General features: G+C 42.3%; 1 protein-coding gene across 5 annotated transcripts; it reads left to right on the top strand.

Moving 5' to 3' along the window:
- The first annotated feature begins 616 nt into the window (after positions 1-616).
- LOC122882323 (CUGBP Elav-like family member 3) lies at positions 617-25,979 on the top strand. 5 transcript variants are annotated; one of them, XR_006379339.1, is made up of 16 exons: positions 618-1,307; positions 1,559-1,588; positions 2,149-2,363; positions 3,829-3,911; positions 18,132-18,180; positions 18,567-18,695; positions 18,812-18,891; positions 19,221-19,376; positions 19,798-19,942; positions 20,352-20,501; positions 20,640-20,711; positions 21,665-21,769; positions 21,917-22,060; positions 22,264-22,427; positions 22,761-22,859; positions 24,892-25,979. XR_006379339.1 is itself a non-coding variant. In XM_044209611.1 (15 exons), exons 3-14 carry the CDS (start codon positions 2,219-2,221, stop codon positions 22,389-22,391), a joined length of 1,326 nt encoding a protein of 441 aa, XP_044065546.1. In that variant the 5' UTR covers positions 617-1,307; positions 1,559-1,588; positions 2,149-2,218; the 3' UTR covers positions 22,392-22,427; positions 24,892-25,979. The 5 variants fall into 5 exon arrangements, 4 of the variants coding, with proteins under 4 accessions (XP_044065546.1, XP_044065544.1, XP_044065545.1 ...); XM_044209611.1 differs by lacking the exon at positions 22,761-22,859 and having other exon boundaries at positions 617-1,307; positions 20,412-20,501; XM_044209609.1 differs by lacking the exon at positions 22,761-22,859 and having other exon boundaries at positions 619-1,307.
- The last annotated feature ends 1,636 nt before the right edge of the window (positions 25,980-27,615 follow it).

Below are 27,615 nucleotides of genomic sequence, written 5' to 3'. Positions count from 1 at the left end.
CCACAAAGATAAGGGAAAAATGTATTATCTGGCTATTGGTTTGTTCAGCAATAATATTGGAGGCTGCCTGTCTTTACATAGCCTATCTCAGTGGAATAGCCCAATGTCGGCCGGTTTTTCCAAAGTACAGGCTGTAAAGTAGGCCAACTCCAACCCCGAGCTATCTCTCCTTTTCTCTGTCACACATTTTACTCTGAGTGGGTGTGAGCGTGATTTCGGGCTCGGGCGTGAACAGCTGTAGTAGCCTAGTCGTGACTGCGTGCACGTCATCGGCGGCGCGCTTCGGCTTCACGTCAAGAGGCATCGTTTCAGCACCAAGGCCAGGGCTCGCGGCTAGAACAATAGACGGCTTCGCGCACGGTGTCGCCTAGGCACAGTCTAAAAAGTTTCACCCGGACACCGTCGCTCTGGCAACGAGTTTAAAAACACTTCAAATACTCCTACAAAAATCGCATTGTTGATGTAAACATAGTACGTATATCACCGAGTTTAAAGAATGGAGCTATAAATGCGTTGGAGTGAGTGGGGGGCAGTATTGTGTCTTTTTTTCGTGTGAGTAAAGCGAATACAGTTAACGGCGGTCCCTGGGAGTTACGTCACGGGCTAGCAACCGCTTTGGTTACGGGCGAGGGAGGGAGAGAAAGAGAGCAGAGGAGACACCGGTATAGGACGTGAAAAGCCTCCCAGCCGTTGGACGGGTGAGACGCTGCAAGAAAATAGAAAATAGCAAGAATAGAAAGTAAGAATAGCCCCCATCAACGGTTGGAACAATAACGGCAAGGCTGAAAAAGACTGTTATAAGAGACGAAGCAAGTTTAAACAGTTGGATGTTTCCCGAATTTAAGCAACTGGTTAGCCTGTTATCACTGTAATTAAATAGGAATTAAGAGTGGGCTCTCGTGAAAGTGAAAAGTGAACTAGCTAGCTCGGTCCACTCTGGATTTTGAGAGAGAGGCTGGTTGAATTTCTGTGGGGCCGGTGAAAAGCTCTGATTTGGATACACTCACCTGCTAGGACTTCTCCTCCAGACCTCCAGACCGGGAACACGGGTTTTTGTTAAAAAAAAAACGAACAAAAAAAAACAAAAACACACAGCACACACAGCGTCTAGTAGCCTATCTGTACACCGAGGAGGAGGAGGAGGAAAGTAAGGCAGGCACAAAGAGCGGAGAGCATCCAGAGAGGGGAGGAAGGAGGACGGGACGGAGAGAGCGCGGTGAGGACAACAACGGGGACCCAACGGAGAGCATCCCACTTTAATTTCTAATCTGCGCAGGCAACACTCTGCCCATAAGCATCTGAAAACGGTGAGAGCTTTGGTGTATGTTGCCTGTTTATTCCCTTGTGTTGTTTTGTTCTGGTGTGTGTGTGTGCGCGCGCGCGTGCGTGTGCGTGTGTATATGTGTATGTGTACATTGAGAGGGGATCGGACAAAGAGCAAGGGAGCCCCATGACATCCGTGTGTATGCTGTAACCTACAGCTGGCTAAACAAAGAAACCGCTCTATTGCAATGATTTACCACCAATCACGCTGTTTCTTCTCTATTTTTATGTGTAGGGATCCTGAACGCTGTTTATCCACCAAAAGGTAATGTATGCTTACAGATATTTTCGATTTATATATATTTAATGGGGGGTGGGGGGGGCATTATTGTTTTTTGATTGGCTAATTAACATTTGCATAATTGTTTTACCAGAAGCTACTGGAGCCCTTTGTCATAAGACTAGGCAATAAATCCTCAAAATAATCACGAAAATAATCTTTACATTTATTTACATAATTGGGACACACATTTTATAGCCTAAGAGCATATTTAAATAAGACATTTTGTCAAGATTTTATGCTGAGAATATTTTTTTATTCTTAATTTTTAGAACTTTTAACTAGAAATATGCGAATACAATAATAAATGTAATAATGCTATATCATAAACAAGTACAAATGTTATTGTGATACCATGGGAGTTTTAAAATGTATAAAGTGTAGTGTAAGTAATTATGAACTCATTATTATATACCATAAACATAGCCTACCATAAGCCTCTAAATAAATATTTTTAGGATTATTATTGTGACTGTTATTGTATTATTGTCCACTTCTCCGGCTGTGACCTAAAGACTCATCCAGCATTGGTTGCTCCTCTCCAGGAATACCTGCTCCTGATCTGTTTGCCCCTCAGCCCCTGCAGTACCCAGTCGTCCTCTCCACACTGTCCTGATGAAGGAGGCCGACGCCATCAAGCTGTTCGTGGGGCAGATCCCCCGGAATCTGGAAGAGAAGGACCTCAAGCCTATCTTCGAGCAGTTTGGCAAGATCTATGAGCTAACTGTGATTAAGGACAAATACACTGGCATGCACAAAGGTAGGTCTCGCCATTATAACGCAGCCTAAACATAGAAAGACTAAAAGACGGACAGATAGCTAGATACTAGATAGGTAGAAGTGTGACAGTAAGGCACAGATGGGTGGGTTTTCCTGCGCTGAGTGTCACATGTCACCATGGAAACTGTCACACCTCTTCTCGTCTCCATCTCACTGCAACGTGAGATCATGAAGGCAGGCAAACAAATTCAGTTGCTACACTTAGACTGTGAATGAAAAACGTACTAATGCTTGAGTATGCTTGTGCCAAAATGTAATAAGAAGAATACTATATAAAGGTGTGATGAATAGGTTTGTAATATATGGTATATATTGTTGAGAGCCTCCTAATCGGGTTAATGATTAGGAGGCTTTAAATAATGGCACCTTCCAACAATAGATCGGTAATAAACTGTAGCAAACACACACACTCTCTCTCTTTCACACACACACACACGCACACACACGCACGCACACTGACCTGGGGTCGTGTGTGTTATGAACCAGATTAGGCTGTATGCTCCAATCAGTGTAATGGGCCTGTAAGTCTGGATGACACAGGGGAAAGAATCTGTTGTTTTGAGAATCCCCACGGCCACAGTAAGCCCCTCTTAAAAGCAATGAGATGGGCCATAAGATGTGTGTGTGTGTGTGTGTGTGTGTGTGTGTGTGTGTGTGTGTGTGTGTGTGTGTCATGTACTTTCCTGTATGTGCTCATGTGTGCCTTGTCTTTCTTTGTGTATTTTTGTCATCTCATGCCATTATGTCGAGTCATTCTTCAGATGTGTGAATGTTTTCCTTCCTAATCGTCAAATCTTCTCTTCTTTACTCTGAATCTATATTAGTCTGTCTGAGATGTCACCGGGATGCTAACCTGCTGCTAATCTTGTTGTCTTAGTGCTGGTGACAGGTGTAGTAAACAGCTCTGGCCAGCCAGCTCTACTACCTACCTCTCCCTCACACACACAGACACAGGTACAGCACATAGGAAAACAAAGGGAGTGTATTTGGAGTGATCGTGAGGCATGCATAGTGGTTGGTATTGGGCAGGAACCTGACTGTGCCCAGCCTGTAAGGCCTTGTTAGCCCCGCGCACACGTCTGTGGTGCTGTGATGTGTGCTGACTCGTGCCGTGGCGTTCTGAAATGTGCAGTGCCGTGGAGTGTCCTTCTCTGCTCTAGAGTGCATCATCATGGTGTTGTCAAGTTTAATTACAGTGCATGAATATATATATTTTTTAATCCTCTCGCACAGTCAGCCTAGCAAATTCAGAATAGGTAACGAGCAATCACTGAAGGCATCAGAAAGAGAGACATTTAAATGATTTAAATGGTGTGTGACTGTGTGTTTTTGTAGGGGATGGTACAGAGATAGAGCATGACATATATTAGAGTTACTCACTGACCTTTTCTACCTTTACTCCTTTGCCTTCTTCTTCTCTTTCTCTGTCTTTCTCTATCTGACAGGATGTGCGTTTCTGACGTACTGTGCGAGAGAGTCTGCACTGAAAGCCCAGAGCGCTCTACACGAGCAGAAAACACTACCAGGGGTAAGTACACATCACAAACAGATACATACACACACACGCGCGCACACACATCCCCAGACAGTACACACTCTTATGCAACAATACACAGAAGCTGGCACATACACTCAAATCACAAGAGCCCCCTCCCCCCACCCTCATACACAGACGCTGCCATCTACCTTGTATACACTCACACACACACACACACACACTCACAGAAGCGGCCTCAGATCAGTGTGTGTCTGTGCAATTGGAGGTTCAGCTCCCATTAGTAACAGTGTGACATAACTCAGCAGCCAGCAGGCGTCTTGCTGCTAAGGACAAACACTCCCTCTCACCGGAGACACACAGGGTACTCAGCATTATCATCTCCATTTCTCTATCTTTCTCTGTCTCTCCATCTCTCTGTCGGTCCCTCCGTTACCCTCTGGTGATAGCTCCCGCCTAGAGAGTGTGTGTAATTAATGTGGCCGTTCCCCTTTGTCTCATCCCAGTCTCCCTCGGTCTTTCGTGAGTGATCGTGTTCTGTGGCTGGGCTGGGGTAGGACACTGTTCATTATGGATGGGGCACTGTGAGAGATCTGTGTCTGTCTGGTAGGCTGTACCTCTCTGTCGTTCCCTCTCTCTTTTTTCTCTCTGACCTGGTTTCTATTGCAGTTAAAAACTGTTTTTTTTTTTTTTTACAGTATCTGTTTTGGAACATTTTGCATTTTTACGCTTTTTTTTTTACACCAAAGCAGTGTGCAGTACTACCCAGCCAAGAGCGAGCACTGTAAAAGTATAGGATGTTTTGAAGAGATGACATTTTCCTAGCTTTATCTAAACTCTGATTTGCAGCAGTTATAACAGAATGGGTAATGTGCCTTCACCATCTCTGAGCCTTTCTATATCTCATTCTCTCCGTGACGCCCTGCCACTGATCAGAGTTTCAGTTCATGCACCTTCTCTGCAAGCTGGTGTGTTAATAAGGTCTCTGTGAGAAAATGGTTGGAGGAGAGCTTGAAGAAAAGTCTTTAGGGATTGGGAAATGTTCTGACACACACAAACACAAATCCCTGCATACATACATATTGCAATCATGCATGCTTTTCCACCCAGCTGGCGCATGCCTCTGCATTCGTACATACACACTCACACGTACAAGCACAGCATGTGAGTAATGACATTAATCCAATTAGGGCCTACTAAGGAGTCTGACCTTTCTGTAAAAATCACCTTTCCACTGTCTGCCGTGTCTCGTTCCTCGTTCCTCTCTCTCTGCCGTGCTGCCCTTTGTCCTTTGACTCATCCCTCTAACCCCACTGGATTTTACTTCATCCTTTCCTGTTGATGACATCAATAACAGGCTCGCTGCAGGAGCAGATAGTTGCAGTGAATTTTCAGATAAATTGTGATAAATATTCTGGACACACGGAGGAAACATTTGAAGGGAGGATACTCATTAGCGGTACAGATTTACTAAAGAGCCAGCGCACAACAATCAGAAGCACCACTCCCCTGAGGAAGACTAGTGCTGAAATGAGGGTGTGGCTGTTGTGTGCTGGTTTTCAATAAGCCTAGACTGTTTATGAGCAACATTACTGTTTTCGCATGTGGCTTTCATCAATTTGGAGTATCTTGCTTTCCACTTTAAGGTTTATATGAAAGCAATATCGTCCCTTATTCTGTCCAGTTTGAGCCAAAAATCCAGTAAAGTATAGTACTTGCAAGAATATGAAAAATGATTCGATGAAGACCTTATGGAAGCTATATACACAGTTTTTCACCAACACTTTCCTTTATTCAAAGCACTCACAAATGTTTCTTACTCATTCCCCATTAATGACCTGGTTAATCACTCAGGTATGCTGACTACTGCTTGAGTTATGACAAAGTTTGATCTAATTTTTAAAAGGCTAAATCAAAATCTAATTTCTCCAAATAATTCCAAAGCATTATATTGGTGACTATATTTTCGCTTGAAGGCCGCTACATAGTGCAACACCTCCCCTCCCTGTAGCTTCTCTAAGGTTTAGCTCTGCTATCACCTTCCACTACCTGTCTATACCCTTTCTCTTCCATGTGTGTCTTCCTCCTCATTCCTCCCTGCCTATTGCCTTCTTTGACAGGATTTAGAAATGACTTCAGACGATTCCTCTCTCTCTTTCACACATCCTCCCATTGTCCCATTCTTTTCTTTCCCTATGAATTGCTTTTTCATCTCTTCCTTATTCCTCCTTTTATTTTCCCCCAAAACCTCCATGCTCTCCCTCATTTCATTTTATCTCTTTTTTCCCCCTCAAATCCCCTCTGTCCTCTGTTCAACTCCTCCCCTCAACATCATCCAGCTTCTTTGCACCAGTAGAATATTACAGAATGTTCTCTTCACTACCCCCAGCCCTTCATCGCCTGCTCCTTTTCCTCTCTAAAATCCCTCCATGGTGTCCCTCTTTCATTCCCCCTTTTCCCTTCCTGCTGTCTTTTACTCATTTTTTTCCCTCACTGCACACTCACGCTTCCTCCTGGGATTCTCATTTCACAGTCATTTATGGTAACCCTTCTTCTAAGTCCTCCTCTCAACATCAGTCCCTCTATATCGCTCCATACTCCCCCCCTCGCAATCCCTCTACCTCTCATCTCATTTCCCCTCCTCTTGATTAGTTGTCCCTTTTGACCGTTTCACACCCTCATCTCCTCCCTCTCATCCCCCTCGCCCCTTCTTCCCCAGCTCCACTTGTTAAGCTGCATGATTAGTTTCTCACAAACTCATTTTCATAGTCAGATCCTGAGCTCACCGTGGGGCAAAGGGGGCTGAGGTGTGTGTGCATGCATGGTAGTCTTGAATCTTGCGATGGCTCTTAATTGTGGGTACTGGTGGAACGTCATACAACTTTAATAGAGCTGTAGTATTACACACTCATACAGATGTGTTTCTCTTACACCATGGCCAAGCAGTTAAAGTTTTAGTGACAAGTCTAATGCTACAGAGTGCTCTTGCTGCTTCTGTCTGCAGCTCACTGATGGGATTTAACGCCGAACACTTCCAACCAGCCAGTAGTAGAGGAATGAAAGGAAGGAGATAAACACACAGAGAAATGCAGAGAATCTATACCTCAAATGTCCCCCCGCTAGCTTCAGTAGGGGCAGTAGACTGTCAGAATGGAAAATGAAGAAAATGACAGAGGGATTGAGAGAGATGAACAGATGGCCTTATCAGAGTGTCCTGCGCCTTGTGTTTGATTTGGACTCAGAGAGGGAAAAAGAAGCACAGAGGGAGCACGAGATGAAGAGAGGGAGAGAAGGAGAGCTACATTATATTAGTCACAGTGGCAGAAATTTAACAGTGGAACCACTAGCAAGTCCCGCTGTAGCACACAGATGTTTTGGTGTATTAGATGTGGTGCAGCGATTCCCTCTGGGATGCATCCACATGAAAGAGCTCATATTGAGCTGTCGCATATCAGTGCTAATTTGCACTTAAAAATTGAAATTCTCATTCGCATTTGGCATGCAGGGGTTGCACTAAATGGGAATAATGAGGAAAATAATGCAGTGAGGTAAAAATCTGCTCCTGTAAACGTCAGTTTTGGTTTGATGCTTAATTAAAAGCATGTCCAATATTGCTAAGTGAGTGAACAGGACAGGACAAATAAGCAAGTAAACGATACAAATAAACAACCATTAATCAAGCAGCCGTGTAAATGTATTTCATTGACATTGATTTAAATTAGACATATATGAATATATGTTGAACCATGAGCTATTGTCTTTTTAATACAGAGGGTTGGTGGCAGTGGGCTAACAGCATGTGTCCAAGGTCAGAGGTCAGGGCTCAGCCTCAAGTCAACAAATTCTTGGTGGCTGGTCTCAGAGCTGTAAAACTACCCCCCAGTTTCTCTGTATTTAAGTGGAACAGGAACAGTTATATTTTGTACTCCTTATAGCAATTGGAAAACATGGCTTAAACTACATATATGCGCACAAAGAACTATCAACAACGTACAAATGCACACTTGTGCTCATTCACACACATGATTCACAGTAATTCATTCATGCAAAACTGTCCTTGCTTTATCCTAATCCCCCCCCAATCCATCCTTCCTCCCTCTCTCTCAGGCCACACTTCACTCCTGGCCTGTTTAGGTTTTAAACTCATACCTCCCTCCCCTTTCTATCTATCGCTCTATCTCTCCCAAGGCTACTGCTGCTGTATTTCCTCCCTTATCTCTCCCCTTATCTTTTCCTTTTGTTCATTGCTGTCGATATCTCTCTCTCCATTTAATCTGCACTCTCTTCTCTCTGCATTTATCACTCCCTTCATCTTTGTTCTACTTCAAACACGAGTGTTCATACATTCACATATAAATATACACGATCACACACATAAACACACTAGCGCACATCTGTTTGGTCACGCTGGCATCCGCAGATCTCAGTGTAGGTGAAATTAAAGTGTGATAAGCAGCTTACCAGGTGTGTGTTGTCACGCTTCACTGCTCTCCAGGCAGCACTCTGCTCCCTGTTCTTTGATTAGAGCCAAACCGAAGCCTACACACACACACACACACACACTTAGACACACATATTGTACTCCCCATGACGCACTTGATGCCTAATGAATTATTAAAGGCAGAAAAAGCGCCACAGAGCAAGTAGTTAACTGATACAGCAGAAGATCGATACACTTATAAAAATATAATAAAAGTTTGTAGTAGTGATATTGATTAAATGCATATGGTAAGACAGCGTTAAGCTGTTAAACTGGAATAGTTCCAGGATTACTGCTGGATCATGCAAACATGACGGCAGCTGTTTATATTTATTGAGCCTAGACTGAAGAGAGAAAGAGTGAATTTGTTATTTATGTCCCTGGCTGTAAAGGCTAGATTTATTTGCATGCACAGTATGGACTCACATGGACTGGGTACTTGCAAGGTGCAGCAGCTTAGTAGTGATGCCAGTGCTACTTCTTTACAGTTACCGTTATATCACTTAATTCTTAAAAGAAAGACAAATATGTTTTTATAACTTTGCTAACATCACATAAAACATGAAATTTTGGTTCACAAATCAAAATTGCTTGTCCCTTTAGTATGAGAATGACTGGGAAGTTAGGCACCATCTTTCCATGTGTCCGTCATCCATTGCTTGTAGGTGATGTTTATCAAATCCACTCAGGATGTGTAATGTGTGTATGTTGTGTATGTTCTGTGTTTCCATGTGGAATCTAAGATGCCTGGCAGGCAGCCTCCCTATGGGGCAAAGCTATGATGAGCAATTATCCACTAGGGCGACTTTGTAGGCTAATTTAGCATATTTATGTGGTCAGCAGCACTGTTTACTATTCCCCTTCACTGCTTACTGCTGCACTTTCAATTCAGAACAGACCCCAGCTCCCCCTCTCTCTCTTTCATTTTCTCTCCGTCTCTTCCCTGTTTGCCGTCCCTCTGCCTCTATCTTTCCCCGCCTGATGGAGTTTGTGATGTGTATCGCTCCCCCCTCCCTTGTGCTGTTTCTCTATTTTTATCCTCACTGTGTGTGGGATGGGAAGGGAGTAGAGGGACAGGTGTAGAATCAAGTGTGTGTGTGTGTGTGTGTGTGCGTAGAGAGAGACAGAGGAGGAGCCAGAGAGAGTGATACAGAGGGGGTATGCAGAGTAGAGGGGTGTTGGTGTGGGGTTGTGTACAGCTAAGACCAAGGGGGATTTAGCTTGTATGTTTGTTTGTTTTAAACAAAAGTATTTTCTGTGTTCGTGTTTGTGTGTGTGTGTGGGTGGGTGGGTGCGTGTGTGCTTGTGATATATGCATGTGTTTGTGCTTGTATGTGTGTGTGTGCATGTGAGTGCATTTGTGCATGCAACATGGAGAGAGAAAGAGTGCCTGCCTCATATTTCACCACAAAATTGAGGCAGAATCTAATCATAGCCTCATAAAAGCCTGACCCTGGAGAGCTCCTGCCTCTTTAAGGCCTGATACACACACACACACACACAAAGAGGAACATTTGTATCTTGGCCAGTTTGAAAATGATGTTTGTGATGATTGATGTGATGATGATGATGATAATTACCAGGTTATGTGATTGTTCATTGCCAAATCTGTGTCTCTCATATGCTGAGCTCTAAAGTAGCCCAAAGTTGAGTTGAGTCCATATCACACACCATCTGTTTTGTAAATCCAGCCAGCTACAAAAATCTGCAGGGCCTAGTTTGCACATTCATAGAATGAAAAGAACTGTTTAGTTGCAATTAATAGTCATCATTATTGCATCTGATGCTGGACTGATACATGCTTTGTTCTCGCAACTTAAAGATGGCTTCAGACCTTGAGTGAAGCTTAGCATGAGCAGCTTTAGTATGCCCATTTAAATCCTGGATTCACACATGGCTTACTGCACTCTGCACAGTTAAGGTGATGAATTTGGAAATCAAGGCATGTCCAGTGGTAGAATCTTCATTTTTAAAATGGTCATTAAAAATAGATATTATACATTGACTGATTAATGTAGCCATACAAGGGGGGTGAATTTCATTTATGTATTTAGGTTTTTAAGGAAGAAAACAAGTGCCAGAAACCAGAGTGTGCCAAAAAATCACTTAAATGCAGTGACCTTAACAGATGCCCACATCTCAGCATTTGCACTTGAGTAGGGCTTTGATCACTGAGCAGTGTCACTGATTTACAGTGCCAGATCATATAGCAAACATTACTCCTTTTTCTTCACTTACTGTAACACTCACCCTTTCATTTCCATTCCCAAGCACAGACCTTATTATGCTGCTTTCTGTACATTTTGGGAGCTACCAAATGCACGTGAAATCCTGGATTTCACGTAAAACAAAAACATTTTCTGCAATATACTTGAAAAGTCAAGGATGACGTTGGCATGTTTCACACTGTCCATGTGAGACTGTTGGACTAAAACCTACAGCCTGCAATCCTTGTCTCAGCATGTAAATGTATAGGCTATGTCTGCACTGAGATGGACGTATAGAGCAGGGCCCATACGAGGGGGTTGAATGAGTGTGTGAATTCATCTGAATGAAAAAGGGGGGTTAAGGGTGGTGGAGGAGGGCCATGAAGAGGTTTGGCATGAATAGGGGTGTATAGACAGGGAGGGGGTAGGGTGAGACAGGGGAGGAGCAGAGGAGGTCGGGTTAGAGAGAAGGCGGAAACAAGACAAAAGTTTGCCATAATGAGTGTGGAGGAAGGGGCAGGCGGGTGGTGTGTGGAAGAAAGGGGTTTTTCTGGGTGGCGGTGAAGTGGGAGGGAGTCAGGGCGCACTTCTGTCAGTTTAAACAGAGACATCTGTCAAAGGGGGCCACTGGTGTGTGTCTGCCTATGTGTGCATGTGTGTGTAAATATATGTGTGTGTATGTGCTTAAGCGGGCAAGGAGATGACAGGACTTTAGTTGCGCCTCGGGTGTGACCTCCGCTCTGAGGTCTCCTCTCCAACCACACTTCAGCCTGCTGTCTAGATAATGGCCTTTTCACACTGACCACAGGGCAAAGCTGGAGCTTATACCACCAAATTACACTATTGTAGATCACCACACTTCACAGTGCTGTGTCCAGCAACAGAAGATAGGAGAATAGGACAACAGGGCTTGTGTAGCTCAGCTGTTTTTGGTTTGTTAATGAGAGACAGCGAGTTCATGCACTTTTAAGCATGAATTTGGGTGTATGCAAGTACATTTAATGGATTTAGGTTTAAGGTTTCGTTTAAACAATAAGAACGTTTTGTTCAGTTCATGTAGAGCACATTTCTAGCTGTTTAATGTAAGATTGTATATACTTCTTCACTTTATCTGTATGGTTTATTACATTTCAAGGTTTATAGATGAGGTTAATCACATTTTACATAAGATTTAGGTTTGGGTATAACTTCTAGTTGATAATCTAGAAACTCTTCACCATGATTCTACTCAAAAACACGTCTTTTCTCAGTTTTAAGCCACTTTCCTTGACCTTGATAGAAAATATCATGAGGACAAATAAAGTAAATCATGTAAAATCATAAAATGTTAGTAGAAGACAACAGCGGGAGAATTTAACAAAATGCACAAGGCAATGAAATTCCCCAATGAAATAGAAGCAAGTAGTTTAAGATTAAATAAAAAACACACCATTATAAATTAATTTTACTCCTATGGTGTGCACAAAATCAGTTAGAGTCATTAATAGGCTATTTTTCCTTTTGATTAAGCCTTTATAAGAACATACAGGTCATTTGCATATTTAGCTTGCCTAAATTTTATGGGATCCTGCCAAACGCTGTAACTATCTGAGCATCCAAAAATGTGTCAGTGGCGCTGTGTTGAATGTAATCTCAGTGAATATGAGATTTTTGCAATCATGAATTTGTATGGCTTTGAGCAGCCTTTTTAATTCACCAGCTCATTTCCCAAAGGACTTACTCTCCCTAAAATAGAAAGAAGGTCCAAGTGCATAGGTCTAACAGTTATCCGCTATAGTGCTGTAGGATTATGTTGGACTAAATCCAAAGGATCAAATTTCAGTGAGTGCTCCACTGCTGCATGCAGAATGTTTTCATTGGGGTTTGACAAAAACAGCATAATATTATATGGATCAACAGTGTAGTTAGTTCTGCTTTATGCATGGTTTGATACCATTACTATGGAGAGTAATAAAGACAGAAAGAGAGGGAGAGAGAAAAGAGAATATGTAATCCATGCTCCAGTAGAGAGGCTGATGAAGGGTTAACTGCCAGATAAAGTATTGAGCGGAGGAGAAGGAGGGCAGACTTCTCAGGTGTGAAGAATGGAATGAGAGAGACAGAGGAAGGAGGAATGAGAGCAGGGGGATGGGCCGCTCAGGAGCTTGTATTATGGTTGCAGGCCCCCATTGCCTGGCAACGGAGCTGAGTTAGATGCCAGGTTGCTAGGTAACCTGGGGGATGCAAAGCCTAACGTGGTGCGATAGAGAGACGGGAGAGAGGTGGGGTGGAGCTGTGCTGCTGGGCTGCTCCACCTTCCTGTTCACTCGCTCTGTTTCTCACATCTCAATGTCTTCATCCAGCTGTGAATGAGAGCCGTAAACTCAGTTTCATCAGGGAGCCAGGGTGTTGAATGCTTCAATATCTTGTCAGTTTTACTGACATGTAAACACACTGAAACACATTATATAAAAGCACACCCTTTATGGACTATTCTTACATAGAGGATGCACGCAATAGAGCTGATATATGGATGAATCATTGATAATGTGATTTAAGACTAAATATTGTCTGTTATTTTGATTATGTAGTATATTTCTGTCTTGTTGTGTTGACTAATTATTTTCTTTATCGATTAATGTACCAATTTTTTTTTTGTTGGTTTATACATAATGTCAGCAAATGGCGAAATATGCCCATCACAAGTTCCCAGAGCCCAGTGTGACAGCATAAAATCTCTTGGTTTGTCCGACCTACAGTCCAAAGATATTCATTTAACTGTCATAGAGGATAAACTGAGAATATTCACATTTGGGATTTTTTGCCATTTTTGCTTTAAAAAACAACTTAAATCGACTAATTGATTTAGCAGTAGCTGTTAAACATTATAGCTGAGTGAAATGAAAAATAAATGTCTCCACCTTCATAATCATATCTATACTACAGATTATTTTTTGTCAAACTCTTCTTCTCAAAACACCAGCAGTCATACCCCAAATATGGACTCATCATCATCAAGCTTTTCAGTCAGAAATATTATATTTTAGTTTGTAAATATAAAATTTTGTCCCAGCTCTAGCAAAAATTCAAGTCAGAGAGTCATTCCACTTATACTGGAGGTGAAACAATAGACTTCTTCTAATCAATATCTTTTCTACATGATTTTGCACTTATCAGCATGAAAAGTGTTTTTAGGTACCCAAGTAGGTGTTTTGTCTATTTCAAAATCAAGGCAGAATTCTATTAAACATTCATGTAGTTTTATGTAAAACAATGTTTGTAAGAGAGACAAATATGAGGTGAACAGTACTGCTATTTAGCTCAATTTTGGTTTTGTCAAATCAACACAAGGGTTTACTACACTGATGATAATGGGTTTGTAGGCCTGCACGGCATGTGACAGCAATGATCAGGAAAAAAATGAGAAAGAGAGAGGAGGGAACGGATGCAAAAAGATAAAAAAGCAGAGATGCCCGTGTCATCAGGCAGGGTATGGAGGGATTATGGAGTTGAGAGTGGAAAGAGGGGAATCGAGGATTGGGGGGGCAATAATGCTAGATCCTGGAGAAGGGATAAAAATAGTTTTACTTTCTTGTGCACTCTGGAAAATGGACATCTGAAATTGTGTGGATGTAGTGTTCCAGAGGGAGATTGAAGGGGGAAGGGTGTGTGTACTTGTGTGTGTGAGGAAGAGAGATATGAAGAGAGAGTGTTTGTGTGTCTGTACACACACACACACACACACACACACACACACACACACACACACACACACACCATTGTCTGTTATCATGCTGTGCACTGTAATCAGTTTTTTATTTCTGTATGCAGGAACATTTGGGGAGTATTGCCCTCCAGCGTTTTGATGGCAAAAGAAGAATCAAAAGACCAAAATGATAACATTGATTCACCACTGTAGTTTAATCCATGTTCCAAATAGTGCATGTACACATGCACATTTACATACGCACACTTCCCCCTACCCTCATGATGTGGTGCAATGGTTTGTTCCACTGATTTTGCATAGGTGGGGGAGGGGGTAGAATACGATTTGATTGGATAATCCAAGGATTTAATATCCCTTAATCCTGGCACAATCCTCTCTGCATTACTGCAGGGAGTAAGATTAACTGTATGTGTGTAGTATGTGTTTGTTTCTTTGTGCGCAAAAGGGTGGGTGCTCTGGGAGCGGGGAAAAGTGTACTGTATACTGTGTGTGTGTGTGTGTGAGTGACATGTACTGTGTATGTATTTGTGTTGGCACCGCAGCATGCAAATGGAGCTGTTTGCATGCAGGGTTTGGTCATGTGTATGTGAGTGGACGTGCCTCCACTGAGCGCGAGTGGTCATGCAAGCTCGTACATGATCATATATCACATATCTCTCACCCTCATGCATCGCTGCGCTGCTGCTCACATACGAATTCACTTTCCTCAGAGATACAGAAACTCGTCTTTCAGTGAGGGGCTTCTTAGTATGCAGCAGGACGGATCAAACTGCTACAGTATGAAGCCAGCTCCTCGTATGTGCGCACGTTTGCAGATGGTTACTGTTGATTAAGTCTTAATTGGAACGTGAGTAATTAGAGGATAATTTGACTTGAGAGGAGCGTGTGGCTGTTCGTGTGTTGGAGTAAAGGAAGCGGGAAAGAGAGTGGAGTACAGTGACTAGCAGGGACTGTACATTATTTGCATTTTTCTCTCAGGCTCAAGGGAATTTTAATTACTCTACTACAATATAGAGTCAGTTCCCTCACCTTCTCCCTCTCCATATCTCTCTCAGAGCCAAATCACACTTATTCCTCTGGATACTGCCCACATCTCACTTCATATCCTTGTTCTCATACATTTTTATTAATACTCAATGCTCATTTCTCCCTTGTTACATGAACTCTAAGAAAGATAAAATGGGTCGGGAAAGAGGTTGAGGGGGATAGTATGAAGGCAGCAAAGCACTTTCCAGCGCAAATTCTTTGTTTACCTGAAGAGCACAGCAGTCGCCCTTGGCAACCAGCATCCTTGTTTACCTACCCAGTGTGCCGTCACATGATTGCCATGACAACGAGCTGGTTGCCATGCCAATTTTCCGATGCCATAGTGTTGTCTTTGTAGAAGCAGTGTGCATCTCTCACCTGCTGCCTTGTGTTCGGTTTCTCTGCTTTTTCCTCCATCTCCTCGGATTCTTCCTCTCATCTTTCTTAATGCATCATGTGAAATTTACATTATGTGATGTCAAAAGGTCAGTGTAGTCCAAGCAAACACATACACACGCATACTCAGAAACAGATTGATAAGCTGTAGTTTGGAATCATTAGGCACTTCTGTTCAGCCTGTTTTATGGTCACACGGATGAGCTTGAATAGGCCTAATGAGGGAAGAAATGGAAGAGGTGATGGATAGATAGAAGAATAGAGAAAGGGTTAGTGGACACAAATCTTGCTACAATCAGCTTGCTCTACAACACAGCCTGAAATCAATGAACAAGACGGGACTGATCGATTGAAAGTGCAAGATGGATGGCAGCACGGATGGACAGCAATTGCACCAGGACTGGGATATGATGGATGGATGGATGGATGGACAGTGTGAAAACTATGAGGGTGGAGTGTGTGTGTGAATTTTCCGTAAGTTTATGTTTATGCCAACAGCTCGAGTCAATAAACGTGTGGGGTTAAAAGTGTACATCACTCCTTCATCTACAGCCCTTGTGTGTGTGTGTGTGTGTGTGTGTGTGTGTGTGTGTGTGTGTGTGTGTGTGTGTGTTTATGTGAACGTGCGCGTAGATGTGTTTGCATCTGTGTGAGTTTGTGTCTCGTACTGTGTGTGATGGCCTTGCCTTAGATCAATAGCTTTGTGGTGACAGCTAAGAGCTGATTAATCAAATGTATGGACCAGTCTCTCTCTGCTCTGCCCTCTCCTCAATTACCAGCTTCATTACATTGCCTTAACACCCCACTGGGACCTTTCTCCATTCTTCCTTCTCATCCCCTCCCTCTCCACCGTCCTCCTCCTCCCCTCCGTCCCTTCCCCGTCCCTTTTCTCATCCTCTGTTCTTCCCTCTGAGTTGTTCTCCTCCTTGTCTTTGAATAACTCTTCTAATTCAACCACTATGGCTACAAATCACATTTTGACTAGCAGTGAGACAAGGCATTAATTAGTAAATGTTATGCTTTGTTGCAGCAGAGTGAGGAACTTTATATCTGAGCCTGACTGATAATAATGTTTATTAAAAAATATAAGATGGCTGTTTTGATGTGGTTTTGCACATTTCAAAGCTTGGATTGGAAAATAGGAGTGTCTACCCCACAACCATGCTGTTTATTTTCATCTTTTTTTAGCTTTGCTTTGCGTATCAATGTCACTCCCTTCTTCAACCCCCCCTTGTCTCCTTTACCCTCCATCCATCCATTTTTCTTCTCTCCCTTCCTTGCACTTCTTCCCTCTTTTCAGCGCCATCATTCTGCAGCCCTTCTCCTCCCCCACCCCATCCCTCTGGCATTAACACTGTCTCATTGCCTCAGTGCTATGACTAAGCACTGTGTGTGTGTAGTATGTTTTTGTTACTGTGTGCGCCTCTCTGCGTGTGTGTGACAAACCTGTGCGTCTGTAGATAGTATATGCATGGAAGAGCCATTCAGAACATGTGTGCGCATGCATGCATTAGCACTCTAGGCGATGGATCGCTGTAGTCGTGACATTTTTTCAGAGTCACGACTGAATCACGCCCCACTCCTCCCCCCTCCCCCTCTTTCTCTCTCTATTCTTTTTGAATCATCCTCTCAGGGGCAGCTTTGCTTTCATCCTCCCACTCTCCATCTCTCTGTCTCACTCCTCATGTAATGCTTCTTTTTCCAGCATTTCCATTCACTCCCTGGGTTCCTCTTGGCCTTCCACCTGCCCTTTCAGTCGGTCGAAGTCAGTCTGGGTCCCCCAGGCCTCTCTCTCCGGCTCTCGTTCTCCATCCTTTTATTTTTAGCTGACTGTGCCTGTTCCCTTCACACACTTGTCATCTCATCCCATATCTACACCCCCCTCCCCCACCCCTTCTCTCTCTTGTCTCTATCTCAATCTACTTGTCCCTCATCTAATCCCAAATTCTTCTGTAATCCAGATCAGCTGGCCTGCATTCTTAATCTCGTCACCTCTCAATCCCCCCTCCGTTCTGTGTGTGTGTGTGTGAGAGAGAGAGAAATCAGAGATAGTAAGGTTGTGTGTGTTTTGACACATACAACCTGGGACACAGTTCAGACGCACCTGTCACCTGCTAACCTTGATTTATCAGTGATGGACACACCCAAACACACACACGCACACACACACACACACACACACACCACCGAGTGCTGTAGTTTAACTTTCAGAATATCTCACCAAAAGGCCAGCAGTAGAAAATTAGCTGGTTGAGCAACCCTGGCACATTTATTGAAATGTTGATTAATGTGCATTGTCCTTATAAATAGATAAATGAAATATATCTATAACCATGAAACAAATGTCATGAGGCTGTTTACTGTACATGGAGTCAATCCTAAAGAGACTTGTTTATGTTGACCATCTGTGTTGATGTTGCTTCTTGTTTGTTCCTCAGATGAATCGGCCAATCCAGGTGAAACCAGCTGACAGCGAGGGCAGAGGAGGTGAGAAACGCACTTAAACATAGTTACACGCACACACAAACAAACACACACACACATTTCAGTGTGACAGAGAGTAGAGTAAGTGTCGAGTTGGATCAGTAGTCAACGGGGTGTTTGGCGGCTTACTTGGACTGGTGCTTGTAGTTAATACACGTGTACACACCAACTCACATTCAAACCACACTCTTCCTTCCCCTCTCTTATTACCATTCTCTGTTGTCAATACTGCACCCTGATGGACAATAATGGTAGCTTCCATAGATAGATAGATTTCTATCAACACAACTTCTGTAGTCTTATCAACAGAGATGTGACCAGTTTAGGGGAAATAAACTTTATTTCGTATCCTTTTCTTCCCTTTCTTCCACATGTTCTTGGTCTCTCAGAGGACAGGAAGTTGTTTGTGGGCATGCTGGGAAAGCAACAGAGCGATGAGGACGTCAGAAGGCTGTTTGAGCCCTTTGGCAGCATAGACGAGTGTACTGTGTTGAGAGGACCCGATGGCACCAGCAAAGGTAAAACGCATACAGTACATATGCTCAAGCACACACACAAACTACCTTACTTCATTTAGTAGTACGCTGTAATTTAATACAGTATATGTGCTGTAACTGACTCTGTTTCATTGCAGGGTGCGCTTTTGTAAAATACCAAGGACACGCTGAAGCCCAGGCTGCCATCAACAGCTTGCACGGGAGCCGCACAATGCCTGTAAGTTGCATGCATGAGATTCCAAATGATTAAAAACACACACACACACACTACATAATGTTTGTATGGTCTTCCAAAGACGTGCATAAGTCACGTGGGAGAGTTTACATTTTCTGTAGGTAATAATGTAAGTAAAGTAAGCATCAGTCTGCTTTGGTCCTGTGCTGGGCATCCTCTATATGCTGGGACAGGCCTGTGACTCCTAAAAGGATGAAGTGGATAGAGTGAATTGGAGCCCAGTCCCATTAACACATAAAGAACATAACATACAACATTACTTGTAATTGCAGTTGAAACTTAACATCTGTCTCCATCTTTCGCCAACACAGGGAGCGTCATCCAGTCTGGTGGTGAAGTTTGCCGACACAGAGAAGGAGCGGGGACTGAGGAGGATGCAGCAGGTGGCCTCCCAGCTCGGCATCTTCAGTCCCATGACCCTCAACTTCCCCGCCTACAATGCCTACACACAGGCAGTCAACGCACAGGCAAGCAGTGCATGCATGCACAAACACTGCAAGTGCACTACACACGCATATACATGCTAAGTTTGCAAGGGGAGTGCTGTGCTTATGAAAGGATGTAATAAGTTTGAAGAGGCTATCAGTGGTCTAATTGGGGGTAATGTTATTACACAGACAACAGAACATACGTCATCTGGCATTAGCTTTCCCGCAACACACAACCATTAACCCACTGACTCAGGACATAATGGCCTTGTAATTAGATCTCTATTCATCTGTTCCTCCATCACTCCCTCTCCCTGTCCCTTCCTCTCATTTTTCTCCCTCTTTGTCTCTCTCTCTCTCTTTTTCCCATATCCATTTAACTGTGTCTTTGTCTTCTCTCCCCCCCCCCCTTTTTCTCCATCCCCTTCCTCTCTCTCTCTATTTCCTTCCCTGTCTTCAGCTTGTCCAACAGCAGGCCCTGGTTGCCCAGTCAGCGTACTTGTCTCCTGTGGCAACAGTTGCCGCTGTACAGATGCAGCAGATGGCAGCGCTCAATGCCAACGGAATCATTGCCACACCCATTACACCCATCACGCCGTCCTCGGGTAGGCACACACACACACACACATGCCATGCACACTCAAAAACACTTGTGAATTTGTATATGGTCAGACACATGTAGAGGAGCTGTAGAATGTAGATGTAGTTATCAGCTGTGTCTTATAGCACAAAACAGGACAGTATTTTTTATGATGGTCAGCAGTCTTTTCCCTTAGATGCTTTGCCTTATCAAAAGCCATGAGAAATGTTGCTCCTTGTAAAAGTCTAAAGCACTTCTTTATTAATGGGTTTTTTTACAGTATTTTGTATAGGTATAGCAAGATAATCACATAAATGAAGAATAACTTTAAAAGGATTTTGAAGGGCTAGAAATAGGTGTAGTCATATAGGAGGTATAGTGAAAGAGTTGCAGTGACAGAGACTCATTCTTCGGGGTGTGATCTGCATCTGTAGGTACAAACACTCCACCAACTATTGCAGCAACGCCTGTGCCATCTCTCCCTCCGCCAATAGGAGTTAATGGTTACAGCAGTTTGCCAGCCCCCACCAATGGACAACAAGCAACAGAAGCACTATACACCAACGGCGTTCACGCATATCAAGGTATTTAAATCAATCTAAGATGTATAGATGTATAGACTATTGCAATTGAGACATTAAACTAAGGGAAATCCAAGACTTATTATCACATCGCTTGTATTTTTTTCATTCTCACTGGTTCTCTATTTTCTCACTCTCTAGCTCAGAGTCCAGCAGCAGCCCTGGACCCCCTACAGCAGGCGTATGCAGGCATGCAACACTACACAGGTTGGTGTACGTACACATAAAAGTCCTAACCAGATGTCATTTTGGTCTGCATTCTTCAAATATATTATCCTCTAGCTAACTGCACATACAGTGTATAGTACACTCTATCTGTAACAAAGGAGCAAAGGGCTTACAACCAAAAGCACTCACTGGGCACAGAGATAGGGTTAAAGGGCACTTTACTTGGTTGCTTAGGCAACTCAAGATGATGTGACAAATGCTCACTAAATGTATGTACTAGTGGGTAAATAAGCAAATAGGAAACAAGGTACAGATAGGTCACAAGAATGGAAGCTGGGGTGGCACCTTCTCATTGTGTGTTGGGATGGTATATGTATAGATATAAAATGTTTTTTTAAATCCCAATGTAAATGCACTTATGTTGCTTTGAAAATCACTTCAGGTTCAGTAAAAAGACACATTTGGCCATGTTAATTACAATAACAATCATTACATCTCTAATCCACATTCAATTGTGTTATCAGAAATTAATATTAATGTGCAGCTAAGCAGTCAGCTCATGCAGTAGGTTAAATCAGGATACTTGAACAAGGAAGGCAAGGTGTCTGCTTTCAGTTTGACCGCCATCATTTCAAGGGTGGAAATGTTTTAAGGGTAATTGATTTAATAATTTTTTTTAAATTATTTATCAGATTTCATCGTGACACAAGACGCACATTAATGGCTGGTAATACTGTAATAAAGCTAGTCATACCTTTACACCCTCTCTATACATGATTCATATTGATGGAGTAAAGGGGGACTGTAATGTGTGCATACCAGACTCAGATCAACATTGTCATTGTTTAGCAGACTTGCTCCATTTAACTGTTACAGTTAATAGTTTTCACCTTCAGCAGAAGACATTTCAGTTCAAACGAAATAACGCCATTGGATGCTGACATGTTGCCACCTGTTGTTTTTACCCAATCAGATTTTGTTTCTGTCTCTCCCAATAGCGGCGTATCCTGCTGCTTACGGATTGGTCGGGCAGCCGTTTCCCCAGCAGCCAACACTGGTTGCCCAGCAACACCAGCAGCCCCAGCAACAGCAGCAGAGAGAAGGTGATGTGACTTCCTGTCTGTCTGGGGCCACACCCCTCTCTACATTGATCTTATTTAAAGTTGTTTATCACAAGGCTTTCACAGCCCAACATCATTTATCACACTCTGCCTAATGTGCGTGTGTGTGTGTGTGTGTGTGTGTCTCAGGTCCGGAGGGCTGTAACATCTTCATCTACCACCTGCCTCAGGAGTTCAGTGACTCTGAGATGCTGCAGATGTTCCTGCCCTTTGGCAATGTCATCTCGGCTAAAGTGTTTGTTGACCGAGCCACCAACCAGAGCAAATGCTTCGGTGAGACGCACAGACAGGGAGAAAGAGGGAGGGAAAGGGGAGAGCAGATTTATCAGAGAAAGGAAAGGACGAGTGAAAAAGACAGGGGGTGACTTTGTGGAGCTTAAGATTTTGTGCCAGTTTAAATTTTGGATCTTAGTTGAGACAAACGGGACAGTGTGGAATAAATTAAATTACAACTTGTCTTTTTCTCTCTCTTCCAGGATTTGTGAGTTTTGACAACCCAGCCAGTGCTCAAGCCGCTATCCAGGCAATGAATGGCTTCCAGATCGGCATGAAAAGACTGAAAGTGCAGCTCAAAAGGCCCAAAGATGCCAACCGCCCGTACTGAGTAACAACTGAGGGGAGGAAGAAGAAATAAAGAGAGGTGAGGCGGTAGTGAGGAGGTGATGAGTGACACAACAGTGAAGTGACGTGTTGTATGTTGGGGGAGCAGGAGGATGAAATTAGGTTAGTGAGCAAAGAAAAACATGGAGAAGGTAGCGCTAGCTTTGACACTGCAATGCTAATTGATGGTACAAAGTTAAAAAGAAAAGCTTAACATGACATATCAGTGACTCATATGAAAACAACTTAATCAACCCAGGAAAAGTGAAAATACTAAAATATTGTTTCCCTTTTTATTTTCTTTCACAATCTTATTTATTTTCTTTCCTGCTGTTTTGATCTTTTCCTGAAACGGCAACTTACCTCACCCAAGATCCTTCCGTCCAATCATAATTCACGAGGACCCCATCGCTATGGCAATGGTTGCCTAGTGACCGATAAAGCCCTGACCCCCCCTTCCTCTCGCATTGTTGTAAGTTGATTGGTTGGCCTGTGTTTGGGTTGCTGTGGCGATTGATTGCCTGTGTTGGTTGCCCTTGGCAATTTTTGTTCTGTCACCTCGAGCAACCAGCCATGCGTTGACCTGCATGTCCTGTTGCTGTAGTGACCACAGACTGTGTTTGGTGCATTGTGACTTTATTTTGTATTGACCTGTGCACATACTGATCAATAACTGTCAATAGCCAGGACTGTACTCAGATCAATTGATTTAATTGGATATTTGATACACTTAATCATTGTATAGTAATTTGATAAATTCTGTAGCAACGCTTGTTATTTTTTTGCAGCTTTGTTTTTGATCAGTTTCTGTAGTGTTCTGTTTGGTGTCATTATTATTTGAACAAATTGTTTGGGTAAAGTAGTGAGCGTGGGCATCTATGTGTACATATGTGTCTGTGTTACACTGTTAGTGTGTAATACAGGAGTGCATAATCCTTGTTGTACTGTTGTCTGTATAGAGAGGTTTTCCAGAGGTTTCCATAGTGGACTGGTGGAGAAATGTAGAACAACACTACAGTTTACTGCATAATAGGAAATTATCTTTGATGGGACAAACTAACATGCTATTATGACTTTATACAACAATGTCAGGCCATGTTGGACAAGAGGCCATGAAATGATTACGCAGTACAGTACATAGAAGTTTAAATATGGCGACAATCTGGTCCATGGGCCATACAGGTTATAAAAGAACAGAAAAGGCTGAGTTTAATGACAAATTCAAACAATTTTTGGGCGAGCATGCAATTTTGTTGAGCTGTACTCTGATAGGCTGAGATTTATATTCCTGGATTCTGATTTGTTACACTATTTAATGTGGCACTTCAGTTTTTGCTCCTTTGTTTCTCTTTCTTGGTCTCTTTTACATCTTCTATCACTGCTTTTTTGGTGTTTCCTCCCTGTCACCTTCACTACTCCCCTCCTCCTCCTCCTCCTCCTCCTGCTCTGGTCCCCTTATCTCCTCCGACTTGTTCTCTCCCTTTCTCTGTCAAATTCTTTCTTCACTTCTTCTCATCCCAACCTCCTCTTTCTATCCCCTCTAGCTCGTGTTTTGAGGTAAAGGGTACGTGGTTGTTATGGTGGAAAAACAAGTGCCTCTTGCTTATTGGAGAACAGCCTTCAACTATAGGAATTCTGGGAGAAATATAACACAGAGAGAATAGAGGATCTATTTAGTTTGAGGTAAATTCAATCCTCCACAAACCCTAACCTTTACCAAAGAGGAGAAAATGCGTAACTGCTGTCAGTGCGGCCAGTGCATGGACGCACCATCACTTGGCAGCACACATTATAAATAAAGGATTCTGTTTCTATTTCTAGACAAACTTTTACATAACAAATCCTTGTGGATAATAAGAAGGTCTTTATTTAAATCCTTGAAACCGCTTCCCCTACATCACCCAGAATTTCTATACTGCAAATGCCAGAGAGTGATGCATGTCGGTAGTAGTGTTTGCTTGCCATGATCCAAGGCACACGAGTGCAGCACATGCTCATAAAGTCACACACATAAACACATTTGCCCAGATACTGGAGCTTTACAAACACACGCAAACACACGCACACCTCCAGACACACACTTCCAATCACACAAGGAACACGAATAATGGATTTTCACTGTATTGAGTTGCATGATCCAGACACTGTGTGTGTATGTGTTAAAGCACCATGATTTATTGCTGTTGAAAGACAAGAGCTTTACAACTGTGAATGATGCCTTCTTGTTTTACATCACCAAGATGAAACTGAAACAAAAGACAAGCTAGGAGCAACCTAAAGGTGCAGTTTGCTGCAAGACGTATGATAGCAGTTCAAGTCATGCCTACAAGAGTTTTATTTGATGGGGAGGAGCATGTTTGACAAGATGTAAAGATCAGACAGAAAGATGGAGCTCCAGTGTATTTATGACTTTGCTCTCTAACATATCCTCCCTCCCTTCTCTATCCCTCTCTCCTTGTTTATGTATCACTCCCTCTACCTCCCAACTCTCCCTCCCTTCACAGGTGACCTTTTAGAGTCCAGCCGAGGTGGAATCCCAGGGTTCATAGTGCTTTCAGACTGTCTGCTACCTTTGAGCGTCCGGGGAGTGCAGCCATACACGCACACACACACACACACACACACACACACACACACACACACACACACACACACACACACGAATACACATGCACTCTCAACACTGAACCTCAAATGGTACAAGGCTGGTATACAAATGTACATAAAGTGCACAAACACACACACAAATACACACGGTTCACACGAGTCAGTAATCTTACCCATACAGCCGAGAGCTTGGTTTGACCATGGTCTGTGTGGAGTTTGCCAACAGGGTGTTTAGTACAGTTACTACGACTCAGACCAAGCATGTATGGAAGGTACTGATGAAAAATGCTGATATATCACTTCAATAGACTTTAACTTGTCTATACCATGTCTATTACATGACAAATATAGAGGGGCCGATGTTTCATAATAAAAAAAAGAAAGAAAATACAAAAAAGATGACTAAATGAGTAGGTTAGAGAGACTTTGGAGAAAATCCTAATGACCTGTAAATAATTTAGTTTACAAAGAGCAGCATTTAAAAAACAAGAAAAAATGCAAAAAGAATACTACTTTAGATAAACACTGAACAGGACACAGCGACATTATTATTATTATTATTATTACTATTATTATTACCACTAGTAACATCATCATCCTCATAAAGGGATATTACATTCCAAATTGTAAAATGGGAAATCACTAACCTATTTTAAATTTCTACTTAGATTTTAGGTGAAACTTGGGGGAGGGGGGGATTGCACTTTTATTCGGGAGGTTTTAATATTTGAGCTATTTTTTATTTATTTACTAATTTATCAATTATTTTGTTTATCGGGAGAAGGGGTTTGAGTGGGTTGCAATATTTTGATTTTAGAATTTTCTAGAGAAAACCTTTTGAGGGCCTGTTTCTGTCAGACCCTCGCAATCGAGTAATTATAATGTATGTATTAATTATTACAACAATTATATTTATTTCTAATTTATTGAATCCTGTTTTTGATCCACTCTCTTTTTAAGTTAAAATAAAAAGTATCATACTAAATGTCGTAATGTGATTTATTAAGTGTGCATGTGTTTGTATGTGTGAGAGAGAGTGATACAGAATGTTTTAATGGTAACTTTTACACAAAAATGCCACAGAAATGAGAGGCGCACACCCATCTTCTGACCAGAAGGGGGTGTGAGTAGAGAGCATGTAACCAGAGTGGGAGAGAGCGTTTTCACCCACATTAAGCTGATGTGCCAAGCTTGTTATCTCCTGTATTCGTTTATGGGAGCAGCCTACTTATCTATCAGCAAAATTACATGTTGTATTTGTTTTATCTTTGAGCACATGGTAACTCTCCTCCCTCTGGGACAATGTTTTTTTTTCCCTTGATGAGCTGATCTAAGCTCAATTTACCAAAAGAGAAAGAACATAATTTCATGTGTGCAAGTCCTCTGGCCAAATTATTAGTCAAGATGAATTATTACTGAGCTCGATGACAACATAATATCGTATACAGTATCACCACCTGACTCACAACACTTGTCTAGTCCCTTTTTGATTTGCTCTACTCTAGTGACCCAAAGTTAAAGAATGAAAACATATAGTGTTCATGTGCAGATGTAATTTTATTGTCCAGAACAAGTACAGAGCTCCATACACATATTTCAATAAGGAGGGATCAATTAGACGTGTATAACAATATTGACAGCAACAGACAGAAAACTTGTGTATGTGAAGCATCTTCATTGAGCTTGGTATGAAGATAGGAAATATAGGGCATATTTTACAGTTTAATTCCAAAACATTTCTTTAATTTTATGAAGATGTTTTATGAGGCAGTTATGAAGCGGTTTCAAGGAACCTACTTTAATGACAAATGGTTCATAATTGACTACAGTTGTTAATATTTTTTTTAATTCTTGGCCCCTTGGCTTCATGAAACATTCAAAATCCCCGATGACCCACTGGTGGGTTAAAAATAAATGTAATGTAATGTAATCAATATAGCCTATAAGTCACAAACTTTCCCTCTCACATGTTGGGTCTACTTTAGTTTTTAATCAGGTCCAAGAAAGAATATAATTTTTAAAGATAAATGTAAAATCAAAGCATGATCCAGAGAGGCTGTTGTTACCATACTTTTGAGGACCAGTGGCGACCTCACCATCGTACCTGTCGCACGTGTGCAAACTGTTGCTATTTGGGGTGAGCTCTTTTAGAGGCTCGACATTAGTCCGACCGTAAGTCATTCTGTACTGAATGTCAGCCTGTAACCCCTCACATGCTTGTTTTACAGTTCATGGGTCACAAGGATAGGACGATAACCCTCCTCTGTCCCATTTGAAAGAAAGAAGGGCAACTGCAATATAAATAGCACAGAAAAACTGCACTGCCCTGACATTTGGAACTGCTTTTTGTATTTAAAAAGGTCAAAGGTCACGTGTTTTTTAAGATTTAGTAACAAGTAAACTTATACATGCCACTGAATGATAACCTTTTTATTCACTTACCAAAACTGTTCCCTAGGCAGGAGATCATTTGAGGTAATGTCAGTGTTGCATCACAAATGCAGTTGTTGGTTGGCTCTGAAGGGCAGCTAAATACCTAAAGAAATATAACAGAAATGCAGTTCAGATGTTTAAAAAATGAAAAAATTAAGTTGTGATTCAGTAGGAGACAAAAAAGTTTG

The sequence above is a fragment of the Siniperca chuatsi genome, linkage group LG9 (assembly GCF_020085105.1).
Source record: "Siniperca chuatsi isolate FFG_IHB_CAS linkage group LG9, ASM2008510v1, whole genome shotgun sequence".
Taxonomy (NCBI): Eukaryota; Metazoa; Chordata; class Actinopteri; order Centrarchiformes; family Sinipercidae; genus Siniperca; species Siniperca chuatsi.
The sequence above is the reverse complement of the archived record's forward strand: the minus strand, read 5'-3'. Positions and strand labels throughout refer to the sequence as shown.